The sequence below is a fragment of the Simochromis diagramma genome, unplaced genomic scaffold, assembly GCF_900408965.1.
Source record: "Simochromis diagramma unplaced genomic scaffold, fSimDia1.1 OVJJ01000717.1, whole genome shotgun sequence".
NCBI lineage: Eukaryota > Metazoa > Chordata > Actinopteri > Cichliformes > Cichlidae > Simochromis > Simochromis diagramma.
Window position 1 is genome coordinate 2651669 of NW_024387503.1, and position 24053 is coordinate 2675721.

Sequence of the window (24053 nt, forward strand, 5' to 3'; positions counted from 1 at the left end):
CACGCATATGCGCAGCTAATCCACGTCGTTGACAGGCTATGACAGCGTCCTTATGTGCCAACACCGGTGTTTTAGCTAGCAAAGCGGCGTGGCTGATGTGGAGTGAAGCCACGTTAATGACAATGTGGACAACCATTGGAGATGTGAGCAGGACAGACGGAACAATTGACGGAAAAAGTGTGGACTTCATACCAGTTCTTAAATTGTGTTGATAGGCCACGTAAAACCAGATTTGTGATAAAATATATGCAGTGTTTGTTTTTCTTCCTCAATACTGTCGTTGTTTATATTTACTGCGGGGAGAAACGGTAAAAACAGCGTTTTATAAGAAAAAAACGCTCGAAAGCCTGTGAGCAAAGATGAAACCAAAACACCCCCACCCTTTCCCATTGGTCGAAAAATGTACCATGTCGACCAATCAAAACATGGCATTTAGTTGTTAAGAAACAGGAGGAAGTTTTAGGAGTGACGGCGTGTTTTGAGATGTGAGAGATTTGCGACGTTTAGCGCAAATCTTGTGTAGTTAGTGTGTAGTGTAGTCAATAGTTTTGTTGTGTGTGTCAGAACAATGAGGCGACTGCTGAATGTTACAGGTGTTACAGCAGTGATACATCTCCTGTTCTCAGGCCTGCAGGTATCAGGCTGTTGTTCTCCTTCATCTCATAGTGGACAGAAATTATTTTTTGGAGTGGCACAAATAATTTGTGTGGCATCAGATTTGATGCAGAACAGCTGATTGTTCTGTAAATAGTTTGAAATGTTTATTTAAAAAACGCCTCGGCTGCATTTTTAGGTAAGCAGCTGCAAAAAACTGTTTGTTGTTTGCAAAACTCAGTAACTTTTTTGAAGAAGTAATTATATAATTAATTGCCCAACATTGGTCTTTATATACTGTATTTTGCAGACAGAGCGTTACAGACTCTCTCCCAGACCACAGACTCAGACTCATAATACAGGTCAGAGCTTTATAAAAGAAAAAGAAAAAAAAGAAAGTTGTGTTTTCAAAATTGGAGTTCGAGTTATTTTTACTTCCAGTAGTGTTAACATACTACACAGGTCACGAACAATATTTATTTAAATTTTCACTGTAAGTGGGCTAAAGCAGTTAATTAAAAGTAGTCTAACCTAAATGCTGTAATTTGATTATTTTAATAAACCATGTAACTTGGATGGATTCGATGCTGGCGTGACCACAGTGCAGGGAGTTTGTGTGTTCGCTCAGACACATTAGAGGGAACATTGCTTTTGACCACAGATGTGATGTAAATTTAATGTCAGTAGCTAGCTGGCTTGCTAGCTAGGTAGCTAGCTGGTGTTTTTTCAGTCAGACAGGAGATTTTGAAACACCAGGGAAGTTTATCACTGAGACCTTTTGTTCATTGGTACCCTAGAAAGACCTCACAATAGATAAGATGAAGGCTGAAAGGCTTTTGGTTAGCTTTTTTCTGCACACAGGACAGTGTCTGTACAGCTAACCTTTTCATCCGTTATCATTCCAAACACACACACAAGATTGTTAAACAACCTTTGTGTAACAATTCAATTTAAACTTTGTTAACCTTTTTTATTTAAAGGTGGAAAATTCTGAATTTCCATTATACAGTCTGAGAGCAGGGTAAGACAACCTAACCCAGGGGTCGGCAACCTTTCTGATGGCGAGTGCCATTTAAAATTTCCTCAGAAGTCAGTGTGCCATATGATTGCATTAGCAAAAGATTTAATAACGCTCTATATGAACAGTTACACAATATATAGAACCACTTTGTAGAATTATATTTGTTTGCAGATGTAGGCAGCTATCAGTGAATAGTTATCAGCTATTTTGAAACAAAAAAAGACACTTTTTATCCATAACAAGAACAGCAAATGAACTGTACAACAGAAAATACAAATGCTATTTATGGTCTCCTCACAACAATGATAAGAAAAGTAAACTGGGCCAATATGGCATGTTTGTTAATACAGAGATACACATGTTAATGGGATCTCTGGTCTCCCATTCAGAAACACAGGTCTCCAAGTGTCCAGCATTCAGACGGCTACCTGAGGACTCATGTGAGAGAAAATCTGCTCACACAGATATGTAGAGCCAAATACTGTCAATAAGGCCTCTGCAATGTTCTGAAGACAGTTAAACTTGTCAGGCAGTGATGTCCAGCAGGTGAAAATGCAGCTCCATGAACCCGCACAGCTATGGATTCCAGCTGCTTCGATGTTGCATTAACTGGCATTAACTCAGCCAGTTAATGCAAGACAAATCTAGCTGCTCATTAAAGATTTCTGGTGTGTTCAGAAAATAAAACATTGGTCCATACTCCTGAAAGTCCCAAAAATGCACTGTGTCTCAAGTCTACGGATGTATCCGTGTATCTCCGTGGTGCTGATGCTGTGCTGAGCGGAAAGCTCCTGAAGCTTTTGAAGTGTCGGAATGTGGAAAGCTAACAACGTCCCTCTTACAGTAGGCTAAGTTATTTTTAGCCAAATGCTGTTCTGACAGTGATGTACAATCTTGTTGGTATATGTATGATTTCTATACATTGTATGTCAGATAAAAACTTTGGTTGTAAGCTTCAGATAATTATTTAATAACAGCGAGACATTTTAAATGAGAATAAGAAAGTATTTCTTTGTGCCCCCCTTTCCCTGTTAATGCCCTACCTGGCCCCCTGGCAAAACTTTGCTAGACCCGCCCCTGCACAGTTACCAGCTGTCAGCTACATAGAAAAGGATCCTGGTGTTATTTATCTCTCAGAAACAGTTCATAACTTCCCTTCAACTCATTTATGTCACCTAAAAGGTAAACCTGTTTCTCCATCACCTGTTCAGCTCTGATGATTCAGTAAGGACATCTCCTGGTTTCATCTTCATGTTTCCCTCTCACCAGGTATACAAACTGACATCCTGACCAGCAGCTTTTACAGCTGTGGCTCCAGCAAACCTCAGCTGACACTAGAAATTAATATTAAATAAATTCTAACAACAGCTGATCAAGCTTAAATGTGCTGCTGTTGTTTAGTGCAACATCCGCCGGTTTCCTCTTTCTGGCGCAAAGTGGGCGATAAACAAACAAAAGAGAAAAGCCGATCAGCTGATCATTGATCAGTTTCATGATTAAAGTAGCAACTGGAGAGGGAGGGGGAGAGAATGAGAGAAGAAGAAGCAGCTGTGCAGCGTAACGACAGAATAACTCCAGCTTTGTGTCTTTTTCCATTCTAGCTGAAGTACGGACAAACTGCGTCCCCTCTCAGCTCAACACGAAACGCGTAATATTTTCTCTGAATAAGGTACCATTCCGTCTTTTTACAGGACGGTTGGCAACTCTACTAACTAACCTTATGAATAAAAAGTTCACTATCAGTAACATCATAGCACCCACCCAGCTGTATAGAAACTCCGTCATGCTAGCTAGCACGCAGTACGAGTTATTGTAACTGACTGTAAATAGTCAGCACAACGAAAATAAACTCCACCTAAATTTGGTTTATATCTGACCCAGATAGACTGCAGGTCATAACTTCTTACCTGAAGTTCAGTTCACCTGACACTCGGACCGGCGGCTGCCTCGGGTCTCTCCTCGTCCTGCCTCCCCTCTCCCTCATCCACCTGCTGGCCTCCACCACTTGTTAATTTTACTGAATCTGTGGAAGCTCCGCCATAGCCACCGCCAAACAACTGAGTTATTTTTACACATCAGCCAGCATCTGGCCAATCCACCACCTTTCATTGTTTATACCGTTACAAAAATAAAAATAAAAATCATCGGCCCATCAAGCAAATGCCCGATGGCCAGTCCAGCTATGGTCATGCCATCAGTTAACCCTTTGCGTGCCAACTGTGGCGCGCGTGCCCAGGTTTGCCGACCTCTGACCTAACCTAACCTGTAACAGACTCTGTTTTCTGTTTTGTTTTGGGGTGTTTTTTTATCATTTAAAGATAAAAAATCATTAAAAAAAAAGTAATGGATCAATTATTAACTTTAAAAAAAAAAAAGAATGAGCCAAATTTTGACATATTTTCTTCACATATCAGTAAATAAAACAATAACCTCCACCCCAAGAAATGAAAGGCACACGTAAATTGAGATAAATAACTTAAGCAGCAATGCTATATGAGAAGATATATAGTAAAAGTCATGGTACGAAACACAGGGCCTTCGCTCTCTCTGGGATCTACTGTAATATAAAAAATGACCACACACACACACACACAGACACACACAGGTGTCTTATCTGGCTCTGTGGCTGCAGGCTGTGGGGGTGCAGGGGTCAGCGAGAAGGGATTGGTATCTCAACTGTCTTTGGAGTGCAGCAGCTCATCAGTTTAGACTAAAGTCAGGCCGGCGCTCGTCCTGACCTAATCCAAACCCTCTCCTCTCCCTCCCAGTAATTGCTTCTGTTTGTTTATTAATAGCACACATTATCTTCAAAGATCCAGACATAGGGCTGCCGAGTATTCGCAGTAAGGCGGCGGCGGCAGCAGTGTGGTGGCCAGAATCCGTGCAGTCAGACACCAAACTTGACAGGAACACTGGGGAGTCCTGTTCTGCACCCCGCCCTCCTTTTCTGCCTCTCTCCATGTCTCCGTGGCTTTTGCCTCGAGAATATTAATCAGGGTCCGTCTTTTAACCATAGACAGAGAGCGAACCCTCCTCCCCCGCCCTTGCAGGAGTCCCACCGAGACATTTGAGCTTCAACCTGAGTGAGATTAGCCTCACCACCAGGCTGAGAGTTGTGAGACGACTACCAAAGTAAAGTGCCAGAACGCATCGTCAGAAAGTGTGGAAAATCTCATTTGAATCAATCTGAATCGCATCAGCTGTCTGGTGATGGTAAACAGCGCTCATAGAAAGATGCTAAAAAAGAAGCACACCCTTTTCCTCCTTTCTTCTTTCTTCAAATTTGTTTGTTGGGATGGAGTGAGAAAGCCGTCCTCCAAGGCTTACCCCAGGGACCGAGAGAAGAGACGATAACAAAGGGTTTCAAGCAAGTTAATTACAAGTGTAAGTTAAGCTATGGTTCGAAGTCTCTGCATCCATTTTCAAATAAGGATTTGAAAATGGATGCGGTTTTATGGATGTTGCACATTTTAACATTTAACAATCACGTCCGACAACAGAGCAGAGATGCACGCGGGATTTGTTGCGGCAGCGAGAATTTGAGAGCTCCAGCAACGTTCCACAAAGACAGCCTTATATGTTGAGAGCGATTTCCTGTTAAAGCTAATAAAGATTCAACAGGGTGCGTTCTCTACTCTTGCCAAGTTGTGTGTGTGCGTGTTTTTTCCTTTTCCTCTCCCCTGCTGCTGAGCATTTTCAGAGATTTGCTGCGATTCAGACGACACGGTTTGGATGACATTCAGCGTAATCACCCAACATCTTGTGATGAAAGAACACATGAAAGATAGGATTCATGAAGCACAACCTAAATGGCATATAAATGAGTTGACTAAAAGTTGACCTTGAGAGCTTAGTCTGCTTCAGAAAAAAATGTTTTAACGTCTGCGTTATGGTGCTCAGAGATAATGGGTGGCTTATTAAGAAACATTTTCCCTGTTTTATAACCATAGAGAATAAAGGGATTCTGATAATCGCTTTCCAGTGTCTTTGAGTTGCAGCTGGCATGTATAATAATGGATCATTGCAAAGTTCACGGTCATGTCACTCCCTGTGGTTTCTTACAGTTATTGCCTGTAAAGTATCCTCAGCAATTTGTGCTCACTTTTCACTTCAAACATGTAATAGCTTTCTTTGTTGAAGTCTTATATTTTCGGGAATAATTCACAGCAGCTCGCTGACAGTCGGTTTAGGTTTCAGCAGGTTTATTTAGGAACTCCAGCAGACGAGTATTCAGATCCTGTACTCCAAAAATAACACTACAGCACTTTACAAACCCTCTGTTACAGAGAAAGTGAAGTTTTTCCTTTAAATGTTTTAATTGAACTAAAAGTACAGATTGTTTTTTGATACTTTCTGGTGATGACAAAGTTTTCATTATATTTCATTGTCACTTTTGCTTACTTGCATTTCTTACAAAGCGATTATTGATTAGTCAACTCTCTAGGATAAGAACATTTTTCCACTGAAATCAACTTGGCTTTACTTTAATCCATTCATCCAACAAGAAATCTGCTCAGTCATTGTAGGGGAGAATAAACCAGTATAGGGACAGTATTTAAATCACCACATTTCTGTACGTACTTCCTTAAACTACCTATTAAGTGTGCAATAAACACTCCTGATTACTGGTTTATCAAAAAGCACCGGCCTCAGACCAGAACTTGCATTAGGATTGGGACAAGGTGTAATAAGAACATTTCTTTTACAAATAAATTAGTTAGAACAGTTTGGAAGAGCCATTTATTTTAGCTGCAGGATATCCGCAAATTAGCTTCTTAATTCATTAAACTATCATATTAACGTTTAAAGAAGGGTTAATCTGGCCTCGATGGTTCATCGGTTAGAGTGAAAGCACAAACTTTAAAACTCTCTGTTGTGCAATTAGAGGTGTTGATGAATGTAAAAGATTTTTAGATTTCAAATTAGATGATAGCATTTTAAATTCTGGGAATGGCTGCAATAAATCATGTCCTGCTTTAACACCTGTTTCAAGCTAACTTACAAAGTTAACATCATACTACTTTAAATGAGATTGAATGGTCTTAATTATTAGTTTTAAAAGTATTATTGAGGTCAAAGATGAAACAGGAAGTAGGGTCATTTTCCTATTGTCGTTTTGCACATTGGACATTGTTTTTGCTACACTTGCCCAGTTTAAAAGAATTAAGAATTAAAATGATCTGAATATTGTGAACTGAAAGAAGGACTATCCATTAAACTATGTGCCTAAAAATGTTTAAACTGGATGCATAAAAGACAACCTGACAAAGAATGAATGACAGCAGACCACATAAATACGCACAACATTGATTAGGAAGTGGAAACACACGGGGAACACAGCTGATGCAAATTAACATGACGCCACATGGGAAGCAAAACTAAACACACTGAACACGGAACACAAGACTTTCAAAATAAAACAGAAAACATGGAGACATAAACTGGGAAGAGACACATGCACAGAAACACAGACACAAAGAGGACAAAGACATCGTGAAACACACAAGGGGGCGAGGGAGACTAACACCGGGGACATTACACACTTGCACACTGAAGACACGACACTATAACTAACATAGTGGGGAAAACAGACATGGGAGGAACCTAGACAGACAAGAACTAAATAGGGAAACAGAACTCAAGATCAACAGAACTGACTGAAGCCTAAAGTATACAAACAAGAACGTCATAATACAAAAAGGCATGAAACTCAAAATGCTGGATGAAAAGAAACAGCCCATGACAGAACCAGTGTAATAGATGTGAGGAGGAAGTCAGAACGTTTAACTCATTCAATGTACTTTTAAAATAAAAGTTTTCAAATCAGGTGGTTAACACATTTAAAAGTGGAGTGTGATTGAATTTTTAGTTTTTGTCTTTATTTGTTTTATCTTTAATTATTTTCTTTGGTAGAAGAACTTTTCGTTGACCCAATTTCAATGGCTTCTACTCCTGAACCAGCGCTGATGTGGGCGTTTGTCTGTATCGTTTAGGAGAATACTGCAGGGGGTAATCATACCATCAGAGCTGTGTACTTTTAAACTCCTCTAAAACAATGATCAAACATTACGCTAACCACCTGTCACATCTTACTTCTCCTGGTGTTATTAGCTACAGTACAGCAGCTCCCTGAGTATTCGAGCCCATACCAAATGAAATCTCCAAAATCACAATGTTGATGGAAAAAAATGATGCTTAAAGGAATATTTTCTTCATTGATGGTCTGCCAATCAAGCTGGACTCAACTGGAGTCAGGCACATGCTACTTATTCCGCCTCATAGCAACAAAAGTGCCAAAGCTAAAAAAACAAAAACGCTTTGCCTCCAACACACTCTGGATTTTCAGCTGGCAGAAAACACTTTGGTGTATGGAAAAGTCTATATCGCAGCTCTGCACCTATACGCTGAGTGAAACTGCAAGCTTGTTTTTTTCCCCGTGTGTGTCACTGTTGGCGCCGATGACCTGACTGAACCACGCTGTTTCCCAGTCTCTTTTAAACACAGTCCTGCCCTCGTAAAGCAAAATAGGAATTTAGTGAAGATGTGCCATCTAAGAGCCTAAACAACTGCCCCGCAGTCTGCCGCAGTGCTGTGTAATGTAGTGTGATGCAGCCTGGTGGTGAGGGGCCATTTTTCCAACATGGAGACAGACCCAAGTGGAATGGACCATATTGTAGGTTGAAAGTAATGCAGCATTAAGCATAAACACTCAGGAAGTGCATACAGTAGCTTTTTGATAAATGTGTTGACTTACTTTGAGATGTAAGAATAAAACAACCTGGTTCAGCATAAAAAAGTGCCTCACTTTTGATTTCTTTTTGTGGCTAAAGAGCTCCAAAGTGGCCCAAACAAGCAGTTAATGGTGCACAATTTGCATGTGCAGGACAGTTTTGTGGCACACTCGAAGTCACGAGGTCATTAGGAAAAGGAACATTTTAGTCGCGGGTACTGACACCAATCAAGACCAATGAAATTAACTCACTTTAACAGCACTCGAGCCATTTTGTGACACACGAAGCAGTCATATGCCACACAGCTGACCACAGTGTTCAGTCAAATAAGTTAAACTGCCCAACTTGACCTCAAATGACGCCAGTAATAATCGTGAATATGATTTGTCTGGGTGCCAATCACTTGAATATGAGTGCAATTTTCCCGCACTTTGACCTGGCAGGCCTGCGCACATTCCCTTTAATTCTTGACAGGGAAATTGCACTGCTTTGCTTGATTATTACCACTCCTCCTACCTCACTTTTTCCTCCATGTAGGCTAAGTCAAGTTCAGGAGCAGTAATCAAAATACCATTAAAAAAACATACCTGTATGTACCGAGGGCTTTGCAGAAGGGAGGGGGGGAGTCTTAGCTCTATGTGGCGTCAAAAAGTGTGTTTACCTTCTGGGTTGCTATAGTGAGGCGGTGTGAGCTTTGTTTTCCAGTTAAAGGGCTCTGACAGGCACTGACTAGTGTAGTGCAGCTGCTATAATGAGCAGTTCCAGGTCTCGCTCTGATGTACATGCTTTTTGAAAGTGCTGTTATCCCGAGGTGTGACATCTTTGAATCCCCAGTAATCAACAGATGTATTTGTGTGAAGCCTCAGGCCTTTGACTCTACTCTACCTCGATCCTTTCGACCATCTCTTTTTGTACTTGTGAGATGCAGCTGATTATTCCTGGTTTAAAAACAGCATACTGCCTGTGGGCTCTCTGCCTGCCTCTCCCACTTTCTCTCTCCCTCTCTTTCATTCATTTCTCGTCCTCCCCCTCCTCTTCTTTCTCCTGCAAACTGAAGGCAACCTCAGTGCCAATTTCATGGGAGGGTAGCAAGCAGCGCTGCAGAAATTATCCACTGCAAAATTGATCTAAACAATCGCAAAGTGGAACGGCAAGGAAAAGCAAGAGAATGAAATTGGGAGAGTCTGTTACCTTTTTGAACTTGCTTTATCACTGAGAAAGGGTTGGACTGCATTGCTTACAGGGAATGTCAATGGCTGAACTCACAATACTGTTTTTCTTAGGATTGTACAGTCTTCATACTGTACTGTAATAGTGCAGAATTTTAAACCTACTTTTTTTCAAGGAAAACTGAGATATGATTACATCAAATTGCACAGGATTATGTGTTTCTGAAACTACACACACCAAATTATGTTAATGACCAGTTTACACAAAAGAGCTTGTTTTTTGTGAGCATTAAACTGAACAGGCGTCATTGTCTTTTTATCTCTGAGCAGCTGAAATATACACTGATCAGGCATAACTTTTTGTGCTGGTCCCCCTTTTGTCACCAAAACAGCCCTGATCCATCGAGGCATGGACTCCAATGCAACCCTAAAAGTGTATTGTGGAATCTAATTTTTAAGTTATGGAAGTGGACTTAAAGTATCATCCCACAGATGCTTGACTGGTTTGAGATCTGGGGAATTTGTAGGCCAAGCCAACACCTCAGACTCGTTGTGCTCCTCAAACCATTCCTGAACCATTTTTGCTTCGAGGCAGGGTGCATTATCCTGCTGAAAGACGCCACAGCCATCAGAGAATACCGTTTCCATGAAAGGGTGTGCACGGTTTGCAGCAATACTTAGGTAGGTGGTGCGTGTCAAAGTAACATCAACATGGTTGGCAGGACCCAAGGTTTTCCAGCAGAACATTGCCCAAAGCATCACACCTCTGCTGAGTTGCCATCTTCCCATAGTCTGGCATCTTGGTGCCAGGTGTTCCCCAGGTAATTTGTCAAGCCAGGAAAACTTCCTCTGTTGCTCATGTCCAGTTCTCACATGTCCATTCTTGGCATTGTTCCGCAGGGGACGGGGTCAGCAACCCGATATCCCACCCACTAACAGGTGGCATCATGAAGAGATAATCAGTGTTATTCACTTCACCTGTCAGTGATCGTAATCTTATGCCTTCTCAGTGTATATATGACCATCACTGGCCCAAATGCAATCGTAATAAAAAATGACTCACCATAAGAGTCGAGGAAACAGAAGCTCCCATAACGAACTCAGTTTAAAGAGTTCTTTGTGATGTTGAACAGGTCCTTACTTAAACTAACCAGTGTGTTAAGCCTAGTGAAATATTTAGCTCCCAAAGAGCCATATATTCTGTAGAAGCTGGTGGAGACCAAAAAATAAGCAATAAACAGAGTAAATATTGGACTTATTCACATGGCCCAGTGAATAATGCTGCTAAGTATCTGTTAGTTGCATAAATAAACAGCTGTTTACCTAAGACCTCAAATGTGCTAACCTAAAATGTGATAATATGTCAACAATGACTTTAGAACTTGTTTTGCTTCCAAGAAAATGTTATAAATATATTGAAAACTGTGGCTACTGCCACAGATAGTAGATACTAATAAAAAAAAGCACATTTAACGATATTTAGATACATTTTTTTAATGCATTCAGTTTTTAAGCCAAATACTTATTTTCAGGTATTCTACTTTCAAGAGTAAAAGTTTAATTTTACCCTAGACTTTTCCTTTCGTCTTTACTGGTCTATTTTTTCTATAACTGCCCCCCCCACACACACACACACACACACACACACAGTCATGCACCCTCCTCTCCCGTTCAGCCTTTCTTTTTTCCTCCCCTGCCCTCCTTCCTTCTCCTCATCACTGAAGGTGTCAGGACTCTAACGCTGCAGTGCCATCTGGGCCGAGGCTGATAAAAGCTCATGTGCCGGTCCGGCGATGCCTGCAGGTCTGCCAGAAGCCAGCGAAGCCTGACTTTCAGAGGCGATGGGAGAGATTTGTGGCAGAAAGGAAGGAATGGCAAGCCGTGAACGTGCTGATCCAGCGCCCCCCACCCCCACTTGCCCTCCTCCCCCATTCCTCTGCACCACCTCTGTCTATCTGTCAGTCAGTCACATGGCCCTGCACTGGCCTGAATCCTTACTTAGGAAAAGGCTCCTTTTTGTTCAAGGAAAACCAACATGAGACAGGATGGCTTTTTGATCTCTCTTGTGGCTATTGGGAATTCTGTTTGGGTGACCTCTCTTTTGTGCCATATTATCCCAAACAGAGTGAGTTAGAATATGAATCTTCCACCATATTGTTAATTTTAGATAAGACCATGCAGTCGCTTTTTAGCACTTTTAAAACCAGACTTCCTTGCTGTCTGGACTGCTAACCTGCAAACTCCATTTCTATAAAAACACTGACAGATGTAGCTGCTTGTTTTGAAAATGTACTTGCTAGCTAGGTAGATTTTAAAGTTTTTAGCCGCTACATATTTACAAGTGGTATCATCATGCTAGACAGCATAGGGATGCAGCAGTGAAACATCTGAATTGGCCATATCATTGCTGTTACTGGTTTATCAGTAAATAAGAGGGCATGTACGGGAAGCACACCTACTCTGTTTTGTTCTCTGTCAACATGATGACTTGCACAACAAGCTAATGTTGTTGCAGTGACCCAATGATAGCTTAACATCAATGCAAATGAGTAGGAAACAGGAATGATAAGACTGAAATGTCTTTTTCAGTTTGCAGCTTGTTAACCAGGGAGGATGCCGTGCTTTATGCCCTTTTTACAGTGCAGATTTCTTAAGGGTGGGTATGTAAAGATTAAAACTTTGTTGTTAATAGTTTCTGTAGTGACTAGTCTTCCTTGATTTCGTCTGTAGGAGCCTTGTAGGCTCTGTGGATGTGGATGTGTCCTTTGTGATTGGTTTTCTTTGCTGGCAAATTGCCACAGAGGAACTCTATTATTTAGTCTCGTCATTTGTCATCTTTCAGGGCAAATAGGATTTATTTTTCTATTCTTTTTTTGCTTTTTTAATTGATAATCATTGGGCGATTAAAGGAAACCATGCAGGGCACTCTTTTGCTTTGTCAGATCAAAGCAGAGAAGTGCATGTTCGACCATTTTTTCTTAATAATGATAAAATGCCTCCTACGGATCGAAAGGTGAGAAAGGACATGCTGTTGATATTAAGGGTTACTATTAAGCTTATTGATTGAGGAATCAATGTAGTCAATGGAACGTATGACAACCGCAATAATGTGAGCATTTGTCTGTATTTGTTCAACAGGCCTGGACCTGAGACACGCCCAGGTGGTGGCGTTATCTACTGGCACCAAGTGCATCAACGGAGAGTATCTGAGTGATCAGGGACAAGTAGTCAATGACTGTCACGCTGAAGTCACAGCCCGACGAGCCTTGCTACGCTTCCTCTACTCCCAACTTGAACTCTTCGTGAGGTAAAAGCTTTATCTTCTGCTGTATCTTTAAAGCACACAGACATTTCCTGAGCACCGCATGTGCACATGCTACAGCTTTGAAATCTTTCAGCACCTGACACGGCCAGATAACACTTGCTGTCACTAGTTAGTTGGTTATCTGCGAGGCCTGTTTTTGACCAGTCACTTGCCTTCAACTTTAGCTTTTTTGCTGATCATTACACCGACTTAGAGAAAACTTCTGTTTCATCTTGAAAGTTGAATTTTTACCTTTGTAGGAGTTTGACCCACTGATTGCTGAATGTAAAATGACAATCAGCCTGTGAAATTCATCTCTCTAGATCCAGGTGATTAAACCGAACGGTTCGAGCGAGACTTGAATTATTCAAAGTTTTATCATAAATCAAAGTCGATGTTAGTGTGCTTTTAAATGCAGCTGCAGAGCTGAGTTCATGGAGGCTGCAGCGCATTTAACACAGTGGTGCAATAAGTACACTTTAACTATTTGGATGAACATAAAAAAATCATGGAAAGAATTTCCACGTGATTAAATTGCTTTATTTTAGCATTATGTAATTCCGATATTCCCGCTTAACTGAGTTGGATCAGCTAAATTAATTAATGATGAATAAACGTATTTAATGCAGTGGAGTCCAACTTAATTTAATTTAATTGATTCAACCCATGCAAAATACATTAGTCCAACAAAGGTATTTGATGCAATAAATCCAATTTAATGGATTTGGGACACAGCTCTCACTCCATCCACCCTTTTCCACTTGTCCTTATCAGGGTCGCGGGGGTGCAGGAAGTGGGGCACAACCTGGACTGGTCACCAGTCTATTGCAGAGAGAAAGTATATAGTACAACTATTAACACTCACATCTATGGGCAATTTAGAATCATTAACCTAACCTCACTAACTGCATGTACCCAGAGAGACACGAATACAGGGATAACATGCAAACTCCACCCAGAAGGCCGTGGCCAGTTTGTGGATTTGAACTCAGGACTAGGTGGTGCTAACCACCACACCAACAAGCTGTCACTCCATACGTAAAAATCAGTAGGAAAGCTATGATTACAGGGTTTTATACAGAATTTTCCTCATGTTTTGGTCCTTGACAGGTTAGGCCACAATAAAGAGCAATAGCATGCACCTGGTGTGTGTATGTTTGATTCTCCTGTGGTTTGAAATGTCACATGATCTCACGAGTCCAGGCACCTAACAACTCCTACTAGATTGCATCACATGATCTCACTAGAATAAATTTAACTAGTGTTAAGATGTTAAATGTCATGCAGAGTGTACATAGTGTAGAAACATAAAATTACTTTGAAAGCAGAATAAATGTAAATGTAGCAACTGTCCAATTTCACTTTCTTGAGTGTACTCGAGTGAAAAGTAGAAATGCAAAAAAGACAAACAAGTGTTCAAAATTCCTTCTTCTGAGACTCCTGGTTACACAATTTCACCGAATGGGAAACTTTGAGTCAAGAACCACAGTAACTATTTCACAACTTCTTTTCCACACCTAGTTTCACAGTTATTGAAACCTCCTTGGAACTCAACACCCAGAGCTTTACAAGTGTTTTTACATCTTTGCCCCAGTTTATGCCTTGATAACTTCATACTGGGCATTTACAGAAGTTTCAGGACTTTTTATTTTTCCTGCCATGCAGTCTGAATGCAGGAACAGCATATATAAGGGTTTCTAAAATGTATCCAAGCCTTTCGAGACTCATCTAGAGGATAATATTGAGTGGCACAAAAAAGGGTCTGAATGTCTAAAATCACTTTGTAATTGTGGGATTTTAGACAAAGACTGATTTACAGGTTTTATCCATTTAAAACTGCATCTACAACAAACCAAAATAAAACAAAGCCTGAATTCTTTATGAAGAATTTATATGCTTCATCGAGTATAAAGTAGTAGCAACGTCTCTGCAAAGTGCACGAGGAAATATCTTACATTCTCGCAGTGACTTCACTTTAATCGCTAATTTAAACTCTTGCCAGCATGCTGCGTAGGCTTCACAAACTTTTCCAAGGCTCCTCTAACAGCTATAACATGCATTACATGGCATTACTCATTACAGTATGCTTAACAGCATTACATGTTTTTGTTATGACCTCCCCCTGCAGTGCCAAAGCATGCTCTCTCCTCTGCAATAAGCTCCATGGAAACAGCACCGCTTTGAGACTTTTCAATAATCAACGAGCCATATGTGCGCTGTTCTCTTCAGCTAACTAAGCATACTATCACACACTCAACCGGTTCAGCTCCGTGTCTCAGTGGCCTGTTTGTTTTTAGTGCTGTTTTATCTACTTTGTGGGCATTTGCTACCTGTACAGCGCGCGCTGGTGCACACAAACTCACCAAGCTTTTCACCAGTATCACGAGACAGCCCTGACGAGTTTTGACTCCTAACTGCCTCCAGTGCATGAGCATATATTATGTTTTTGTGCTCCCCCAGGAGCTCGATTGCAAGGCTGATGTATCAGATTAGTGGATAGAAGTCTAGATGGCTGAATGTCATATTTGCATACACAGCACTGACTTTTTGTCTTAGCACAATGCTGGATGGCAGGTAGGGAGACTTTGCAGCTGAGCAAAATGGCTAATGGGGAAGATAACTCATAATGAAACGACCAAACAAAATGCCAGAACTGCCATATTTACACTCAGTGAAAGGACATCAGAAACAGAGGAGAGGTTATATAAAGAGTGCGGTCGTGCTTTGCATTATGAGGGATAGTTTTTATATAGTACTGTATGTGAGTGATGACAGCTTTATTCCTACACACAAGAAAAAAAAATAGATAATTATTTCCTGTTTATAAGCATTTACCTGACAGAAGGTGTTTTATAAACATAAACTGTCCTAAAACAATATTGGAACCTGCTGTTTTATCACTAATCTGTTTTCATTTAGAAAATGCTGCCATCTTTTCTTATGGATCAAGTATTTTAGAAATACTAGATTATTTCTATTTGATGCTACTTTATACTTGCTAGCCAGATGCTGATAATCAAATCTACTCAATTAGTTCATCATCAGCAACTGTCAAGCACGGCGGTGGAGGGGTAATGATTTGTGTTTATTTTAGCAATGGGACTTGGGCACCTTGCAGTCATTAAGATCAGCGGTCCCCAACCAGTTTAATGTCGGACAATATTTTCACAGAACGGCCTTTAAGGTGTCACGGATAAACACAACAAAATAAAATGATACCACCAAGACAAAAATGTGGTATTTTGCAAATATAATAATAAACGTGAATTCAGTGTGTAATTGTGTAACTTTATTAGCAGCGTCCTCCTGAAATGCGCCAAAAACATTGAGAGGAACATCCTCTTCTCTGCCCCTTAATGCTCTCTGGTCGCTATGGTAACTTGTAAATATTTCTTTGGAAATACAGTCATGTGAGAAAATTAGGACACCCTATGAAAGCCTGTAAATTTTAAAATACATTTGGACATATGGATATTTAATATACATTTTAATGATACTGAGGCATCCAAATAATATAACTCAACAATTAAAAAAATAAGAAAAGCCTTTTTAAAACTTTATGTGAAATGTAATTTAAAAAGAATGTGACTCTTGCGGCCTGGTACCAAACGACTCACGGACCGCCGCCGGTCCATGGCCTGGGGGTTGGGGACCGCTGATTAAGATGGCCATAAACTCTTCTCTATGCCAGAGTATTCAGTTGTATTCACATGAGACAAATGTGAGGCTGTTTGTCCAGCAACTACAGCTTGGCTGAAATCGATGTCATACACGATAACGACCTCGCGCAAACCAGCAAATCTACAACAGAATAGCTGAAAAACAAAAGACTTAAATTTTTGAATATGTGTATGACAAACTTAAGAGAACAAACCTCAATAAACTGAAGCAACAGTGTAAATAAAGTGTAAAGAAGAACTGGCAGAAATTCCTGCACAGTAATGTGAGGATCTGATAAACTCCGATTATCATTACTACAAGTTATTGGTGCTAAAGGTGGTCCTACAAGCTACTGAAGCATAGAGTGCAGACACTAGAACATATGGACTACACATCAACCTTTCACAATCAGAATTGGTTATGATCATAGCTTGTTAGCTATACACGACTTCTACTAATGTTAGCCAAACAGTCCACCAGATACCTGGGACAGTTAGCACATATTACACAGAGCAACTAATTTTGTGATTTGAAACAGGAAGTGCTAAAGTCACGTGATAAAGAAAGCTCCAGTCAATGGATGTTTGTTGTATAATTCCCCAAATATAGCGGTCCACAGTGGCTGCTGTGGCCATGTTGAGCTGCTGCTGCTGAACACAGTTTTGCAGTTTGCTTTGTGGGCTCCACTCCTGGGATTTTTTAGTTCGTCTATCTTTTTTAGCCCACTCGTGTTTTTCATGTTACACGGTTGAATCTTGTCTGAGTACATATAATCAGTGCCTATCTAACAACTTCCTGTTAATGGACTCAAACCCATGCTGTACTTTTTTTCATTTTCTGTACATTTGTTTTATATGAAATGATATTTACTTCGTTTGGCCTTCACAATGGCAATGTCGTGACTCAAAGGTGTGTACTTGCCAACAGGTTAAACTCATTCCCCTGTTTGTTCTGACTATTATGGGCAGCAAGAGTAATGTCCAGGACTCCGTCTGACAGAGGAGAATTGTCTGTGGTCAGAGAGAGGGCCAGTGTCCATCTCTGTCCATGTCAACTCACTTCATCATTGGAAAAGAAAAGTGCAGATCTGTGTCCTTTGCTGTGATAAATGCTTCTACCCTTCTCATCAATCTCCCTCCTTCTTGTTGTCTTTTCCCTTTTATGCTGCCAAAGTAAAAGGCCGGAGGACTGGGAGGAGTCGATATTTGTGCACCACAAAGAGTGCGGCTACAGGTTGAGAGACAACATCCATTTCCACATGTACATCAGCACCTCGCCGTGTGGAGACGGGAGGCTCAACTCTCCATACGAAATCACCGCTGACCGTAAGAAACCCTCCCTTTCTGTTTCCTTGTTTTCCATAAAGTCGACATCATTCAATGAATAAAACGCAGCTATTTTAATACACATATAATCCATTTTACTGCTGCCATTCTCTCAGTTTCTCAGACAGTGTCTTACGTTATAAAGAGATCATTTTCTCTGGCAGACTTTCTGAAAGCCACCGCTCTCCTTGTATTATTTCACAAGAAGCTGCCATCCTTTTCATGTCACATTCTGTCTTTGGCCTCTTTTCAGTTGCACCGGGCTGACTAGATGACATTTTATTGCTTACCTACTGAATATAAATTGTATATTCATTTAGATGGCTTGCCCAGCAGTTTTCTGGTGGCCTACGAGTTCAGAAATGTAATCTGGTCCTTCGCTGACTGACGCTGCTTTTTTAAGCTCTGCGAGTACATGCTACAGCGCAGTGAAATTTTCATGAAACCAGCACTGACGGAAAGAAAGAAGGAGAAAGGCTGTCATTAGAGAGAGCTTTTATACTTTTTAGACATTAAACCTTTTAAATGTAATTCTGTGCGCTCTCACAGATTACAAAATTACCGAGCACCTTTTCCTGACAGTTCTTAAACATTTCTGAGTTGGAAGTCGGCGCTTAAGTTTTAGCTGCTGTCAGATCAGCTGTGGAGGAGAGAGGAAAAGGAAGAGCGTGTCACTGTGGGGTTTAAAGTTCAAGAAAGGAAACCAAAACAGCGATTGCATATGTACATTTGGTCAGAGTGCAACGAAGGCGTATATATTGCTATAGAGTGTCACAGGGATGACACGCAGCGAGAGCTACAGCGGTACGGGGAGAACATGCAAACTGCACTCAGGCATGATCCAAACAGTAAGAAACATTTGACTTTAACTACCACTGTCAGCACCTGTGGAGGTCATGCTACACTGCACGCCCACGCTAAACTACGTGAAATTGTCTTAAATGGATCAAGGAACTTGCGCTCTTGCTAACAGTGTCAATAAAGCAAGGATTTCTCTGTCAGTCTGAATAAAATAAAATAGAAACTTTTAAAAGGGCATCGCTCCAGGGAGAAGGCTACCTCCTCCCTCCCAAAAATCACAGCCCACGCATTCATAAACAGTCCAGTCACGTGTTTGCTTCATTAGCAGTAAGGAAGCAGGCAGTTGCAAACTAATACGTTTAATTCCCTACTCCAAACTTTAAACTTGCATATCAGTAATGTTTTCTTGTTTATCTGCTTTTTCTGTTATACCTTTTGAAAGTACACAGCTTCATACACACAGACTGTAACAGCTGAGAGCTTTGCAACTCATGCAAACAATTCAACTCCTACTTAAGACGTGCTGTATATTTGCATGTAATGTATTTAAAGACATATTGGAAAACCCTCTTGACTGCTGAGAGATGAGATCTGCGACTTCAGTACTGGCAGACTGCATGACGCTGGCTGGTGTTGTGTAGTAAGAAATGATTTTGTAAAGTAGTAAAACTGCGATCGTGCGCATTATTCTTTCAGTGCACAGCAGCAGACACTTAATGAGGAAGCATCGGAGTCACCTGCGGACTAAAATCGAGTCAGGCGAGGGGACGGTGCCGGTGCGTTGCCGGGGACCCGCCCAGACCTGGGACGGTGTCCTTCAGGGTGAACATCTCATCACCATGTCCTGCACAGACAAGCTCACCAGGTCAGTGCGCTCACGTGTTCCCAACATTTCCTGCGCTTAAAGTCGCATTTTCTTGTGCGTGTCCAGAATAACACACACATATCCTGCATCCATTCTTTTTTTACATCCACCAAGGAGGTTGTGGTTTTGGTTGTGTTTGCATGCGCGCCATCATTCTGTCTGTAAACACGATAGATTGAAAAGTTTTGAATCAATTCCTGTAAAACCTTGTAGGCATGTCAAGTGGTGTCATGTTAACAAGCCAATCAAATTTGGTTTATATCCACCAAAGTCTTCAAGATCAACTTAATGATTTATTTGTCAACAAAAAGCCTTATAACTTAGAAACTATGATTCTTACAAGTGGGTCACATTTGACCTCTGACCTCATTTTTTTCTTTCTACTTGGCTCCAAGTATTCTCAAGAAAAAGAGAATAAGCTGATTAATTAGTTAGAAATATTCTGTAGTATTATATAATTTAATGAGCTCAAGGAATTCATTTCCAGTTATTATACATACATAATGTTTGTGTAATCACTGTAAATAGCTGCCATGCTGTTCTTATCTGATTTTTACCTGCATTACAAACTTGTTCAAGTATGTTTCGAAAGAACAAAGAAAACAATTAATATATACAAAATACAATACTGTTGCCTTAAAAGTCCATTCTGGCCAGAGAGTGAGCTTCCTTGGCAGAGCTTTCCCTCGCTGCCCTCGCCCACTCTTGTTGAGATTAAGTAGGTTTTGTCTCACAGGTTTTAGTTTTGACTTTTGGTGATAGATACACTTTTCAAAAATTGCTACTTTTGTTCGGTTCGCAGCTTTGACTCATAATTTGTTTTTATGCCTCATTTATTGAAATCATAATCGAATTATATGAGTGAGCACTGCAGTTATTACTGCATGGATTGTGCTCGTTTAAAAGAGAAAAGAAAAGATTAAAAAAAACAGCTCACCCCCTTCACCCGCGAGATGTCTGGTCTACTTAAGAAATGAAAGCTAAAGTGATTGGTGGAAAGGTTAACCTTATTAGGAGATTAGCTTCCTTATGAGAAGGAAAGATCTCTGTTTAAATAAAGCACTTTTAGATGTGATGTAAGGAGAGGGTTCTCTGATATTTACCTAATGCATCAGTGTGTGTGTGTGTGGGATGGTGTGTTAACATGAGCTGTGCACAGTGAGAAATCTTTTGTAGTCCGGGGGGGGTGACTATTGATTTCCCATATGTGACTTGAATAGCTAATCCCATACTAATGAATTAGTGTATTAATCGCGGCTTTGTTTAGATCTGCAGTGCTGCCTGTTATTTAGCTAACGTATTAGTCATACAATCCTTTACACTCTGTGGTGTATAGTTGGTAAAGGCTGCTATGACTAATATTCCAAACTCAAGGCTTCTGCAGCCCACTTTAGGGACAGAGAAACCTCTGTGGTCTGCCCAAACCCGTAATTACCCGTCTTCTGTTCTCACACTTGTAAAAACCAACAATAGGTGCTCGCTTTTTGTTGCTACTTCTCTTCGTTTTCATAGATTAATTTTGCTGTTGCTGTGAGCTGCTTGTTGATGATAATTAGCCATGAAAGACTTTTCTTTTGCCACCTTTTCAGTACCATTTCTCTAAAACTGATGAATTCTTCTGTCAGTTACAATTTCCAAACAATTAAGTGAAATAGAAAATAGACCTCATGTCAAAAACTGGTCAAATAAATGCAAATTAATGCACAATTAAAATGTTCTTCATTGTAAATATTAGATTACTCACCTAGCCCACCTGAAGTGTTGGTTCTGGACTGCAAATTTTAGCATTGATCTGATGCCAAGTAAATACAGGGCTACTACTGCCGATACCGATACCAGTACCGATACTTTAAAATGCCCAATTCCAAGACCAAGTTATGATTTATGAGATGTGTAATTTTCAATTTGAGCACAAAATGGCTGTGATGATTTTTACTTTCCGTAATAATAAGTTAAAACAATAAAACACACTTTTAGGCTTTTTATGTGTATTTGAGACCTAGGATGTAAATAAGCTTTTGGTCAGATTTTGTTGTTTATCATGCTATAGCCTATAAATAAAATAGACATCAATCGTCAGTCAACACTGACACGTTTCATTAAACATGTTTGATGTAAATTTTTTCTTTTCTAAAAAAATATTTAATACAATTTATTGGGCTATGTACCTAAGTTAAAGGATAGAAACAAAATATTGATGCTTTCGCAGTATCGATCTGATATCAATATCAGTATCGATACCAATACCGGTACTGCCCACCTCTGACCTGTAGTGCCGTCACAGCCCACTAGAGGGCAGCAGTTTACAGTTGAAAACTGTGGTTTTAATCACTTATTTCTAATTCATTGATTTCTTTTATTCCTGGCACAACAGTGTTAGATTAAAACAGACTCAGTGACTCAGTAATATATGATGAGAGAGCAAAACTACTATAGAACCCATGTCCACATGTTGTCAGGCCAGTTTAGGACAGATGGCCACGATACATCAGGACAGCTTTACTCTTCTGCCTCCAGCTTCACGCTGTCCTTGTGTGAAGAGTGTGGTCACACTGGAGGCTGCTACACATATTCAAAAAACGTAATAATGTTAAATATATTTCCAAATACATTGCAAATTTAAAGTGGTGAGGTGGTATTAGAGGTGATAAGTGATTATAATGATTCTAATAGTAAATAAATCTGTTATTATTATGGCTGTGCTCAGTTTCTGCTGCAACATTCAGATGGTGGGGTCAGAATTTTGCATAAACATCATGAAAGCATGGAGCCATCCTGTGCTGATGGTGGTGCAGTAGTGTGGGGATATTTGCCTCCTTTATACACCACCTGGATGGCCTGGCAGAGGCCACAGGCTAAAACACGTTGATCGGGTAATAAAGTCATTTTTCATACCACTAGTGTTGGTGGAGCTTCGGCCTCTTTAGATTATTGCTCTTCCCTAGTGCACCTTGGAAGCAGGTGAAGTTGTGCCAGAAATTTCCTTTGTGCTTGCAGCAGGATAAAATGCTGTGTCACAAAGCTCAAATGTTCTTGAACATGACAGGCAGTTCATTGAGATCACAGTCACCAGATCTCAGTCCAGCAGAGCGCCTTTTGGATGTGGGGGAGCAGGAGATTTGCTAAATGCATGTGCAGCTGAAGAATCTGCAAGCACCTGTGTGATGCTGTCATGTCAACATGAACCAAAATCTCTGAGGAATGTTTCCAGCATCTTACTGAACCTAGGCCATGAAGAGGCTTTTGGTAGCCGAATAAGCTGTTTGGCATTGGCAGAGAAATTTGGCAAGTTTTTCATGGGAGCAACCAACAAATGCATTTCCCTTACAAATGTGGCACCATTTAAGGAAAAATAAACTTTCACACATGATAAGATTTATTGCCAAGAAGCATCGTTACAACAAAGTAATAATCGCTCAAACACAAATTTCTTTACTCTTTAAGCAATTTAGCCCTTATAACGGCATGTCACAAACAGTTGATTGTCTCCAGTAAAGCCATTCCTTCCCACTGAAATACTCCAGATTTGCTAGCACGGCTAAAAACATTCACCGCTGTACCGAGTAAAGAAATTCAACAATTGTAATTCTTCTCTTCTACACCTGACGTTCTCTGAAATATCTGAAATCAATTTTTAATATAGTCTCAGTTGTTCTGCCACGATTCTGCCTCAACAGGAGCCGAACCCGTGAATTTAGCTTAGTAAGCACCACGCTGTGCCAGCCGAGCCGTACAGGACTACAGCTGAGCCGCTGCTGCGCGCGCGCGTGTCACAGACACAGAGAGAAAGAGAGAGCGCACGAGCGAGAGGTGAACCCTTCTCCTGTGTAGCCGCTGTTAATTTGACCAATTTGATTCAGTTGGCCAGGGGTGGAGATGGTGTGATTAAATCTACCCAGGTCACCAACAGGGGTGAAAGCAATTACTTTACAAAAAAATAGAGTGACGGGGGAGGGAGAAGGGACAACCCTGCTTTCCTCCCCCACCGCCCACCCGCTCACCACCTTCTTCACCACATCCTGCCCGGCCAGACAGCAGACGCGCTCTCACTGCTCCGCAGCTTCCTCTTTCCTCTTTTTTTATATCGCTGTAAATGATCGGTGGCCATCGTTAAACTGAGTGGGTCACAGAGGGCCAGTTTATCAAGGTCAGGAGTGGAAGGTGGAAGTGAGAGGAGCTTAGAGCTACAGAGTGAACACACACACACACCAGCACACACTGCAATCTTAAAGCAATCCCCTGGATACTCTTTTTGTCCTCTGTCACGCTCATTTTGCAACCTCCCATTACTTTTTTATTCCCCTCCACTTCCTCCCACTTCCTGCACTTTATTATCGTTAGTTCAGCTTTTGACCAGAGGGGATATTAGGATCTTTGCTCTTATCATAAACACAGCTGATAACAGTGGCCGTTGCATCGCCCGCCGATTGTCGTCGTGTTTTCTTAAGGCCGGGGCCTCGGTGAAGATTCTTCACTAATATTTGATTCGAAGCCGACAGCTGGATTTAATTGAGGGGCCTAAATGGCTTTCATATAACGATGATGTTCTCCATTCCACCGCAGTTTTATGCAGATGAACACAT

The 24053-nt window shown here is 40.8% G+C and overlaps 1 protein-coding gene across 2 annotated transcripts in view; it reads left to right on the top strand.

The window, feature by feature from the left end:
* Positions 1-24053, top strand: part of adarb2 (adenosine deaminase RNA specific B2 (inactive)) — a 212361-nt gene that overhangs the window by 171608 nt on the left and 16700 nt on the right. For both annotated transcript variants that reach the window (XM_040018694.1, XM_040018695.1), the window contains 3 exons: positions 12654-12822; positions 17653-17804; positions 19302-19470. In XM_040018694.1, coding sequence (XP_039874628.1) covers positions 12654-12822; positions 17653-17804; positions 19302-19470 — 490 coding nt within the window. The remainder of the gene's footprint in view (positions 1-12653; positions 12823-17652; positions 17805-19301; positions 19471-24053) is intronic.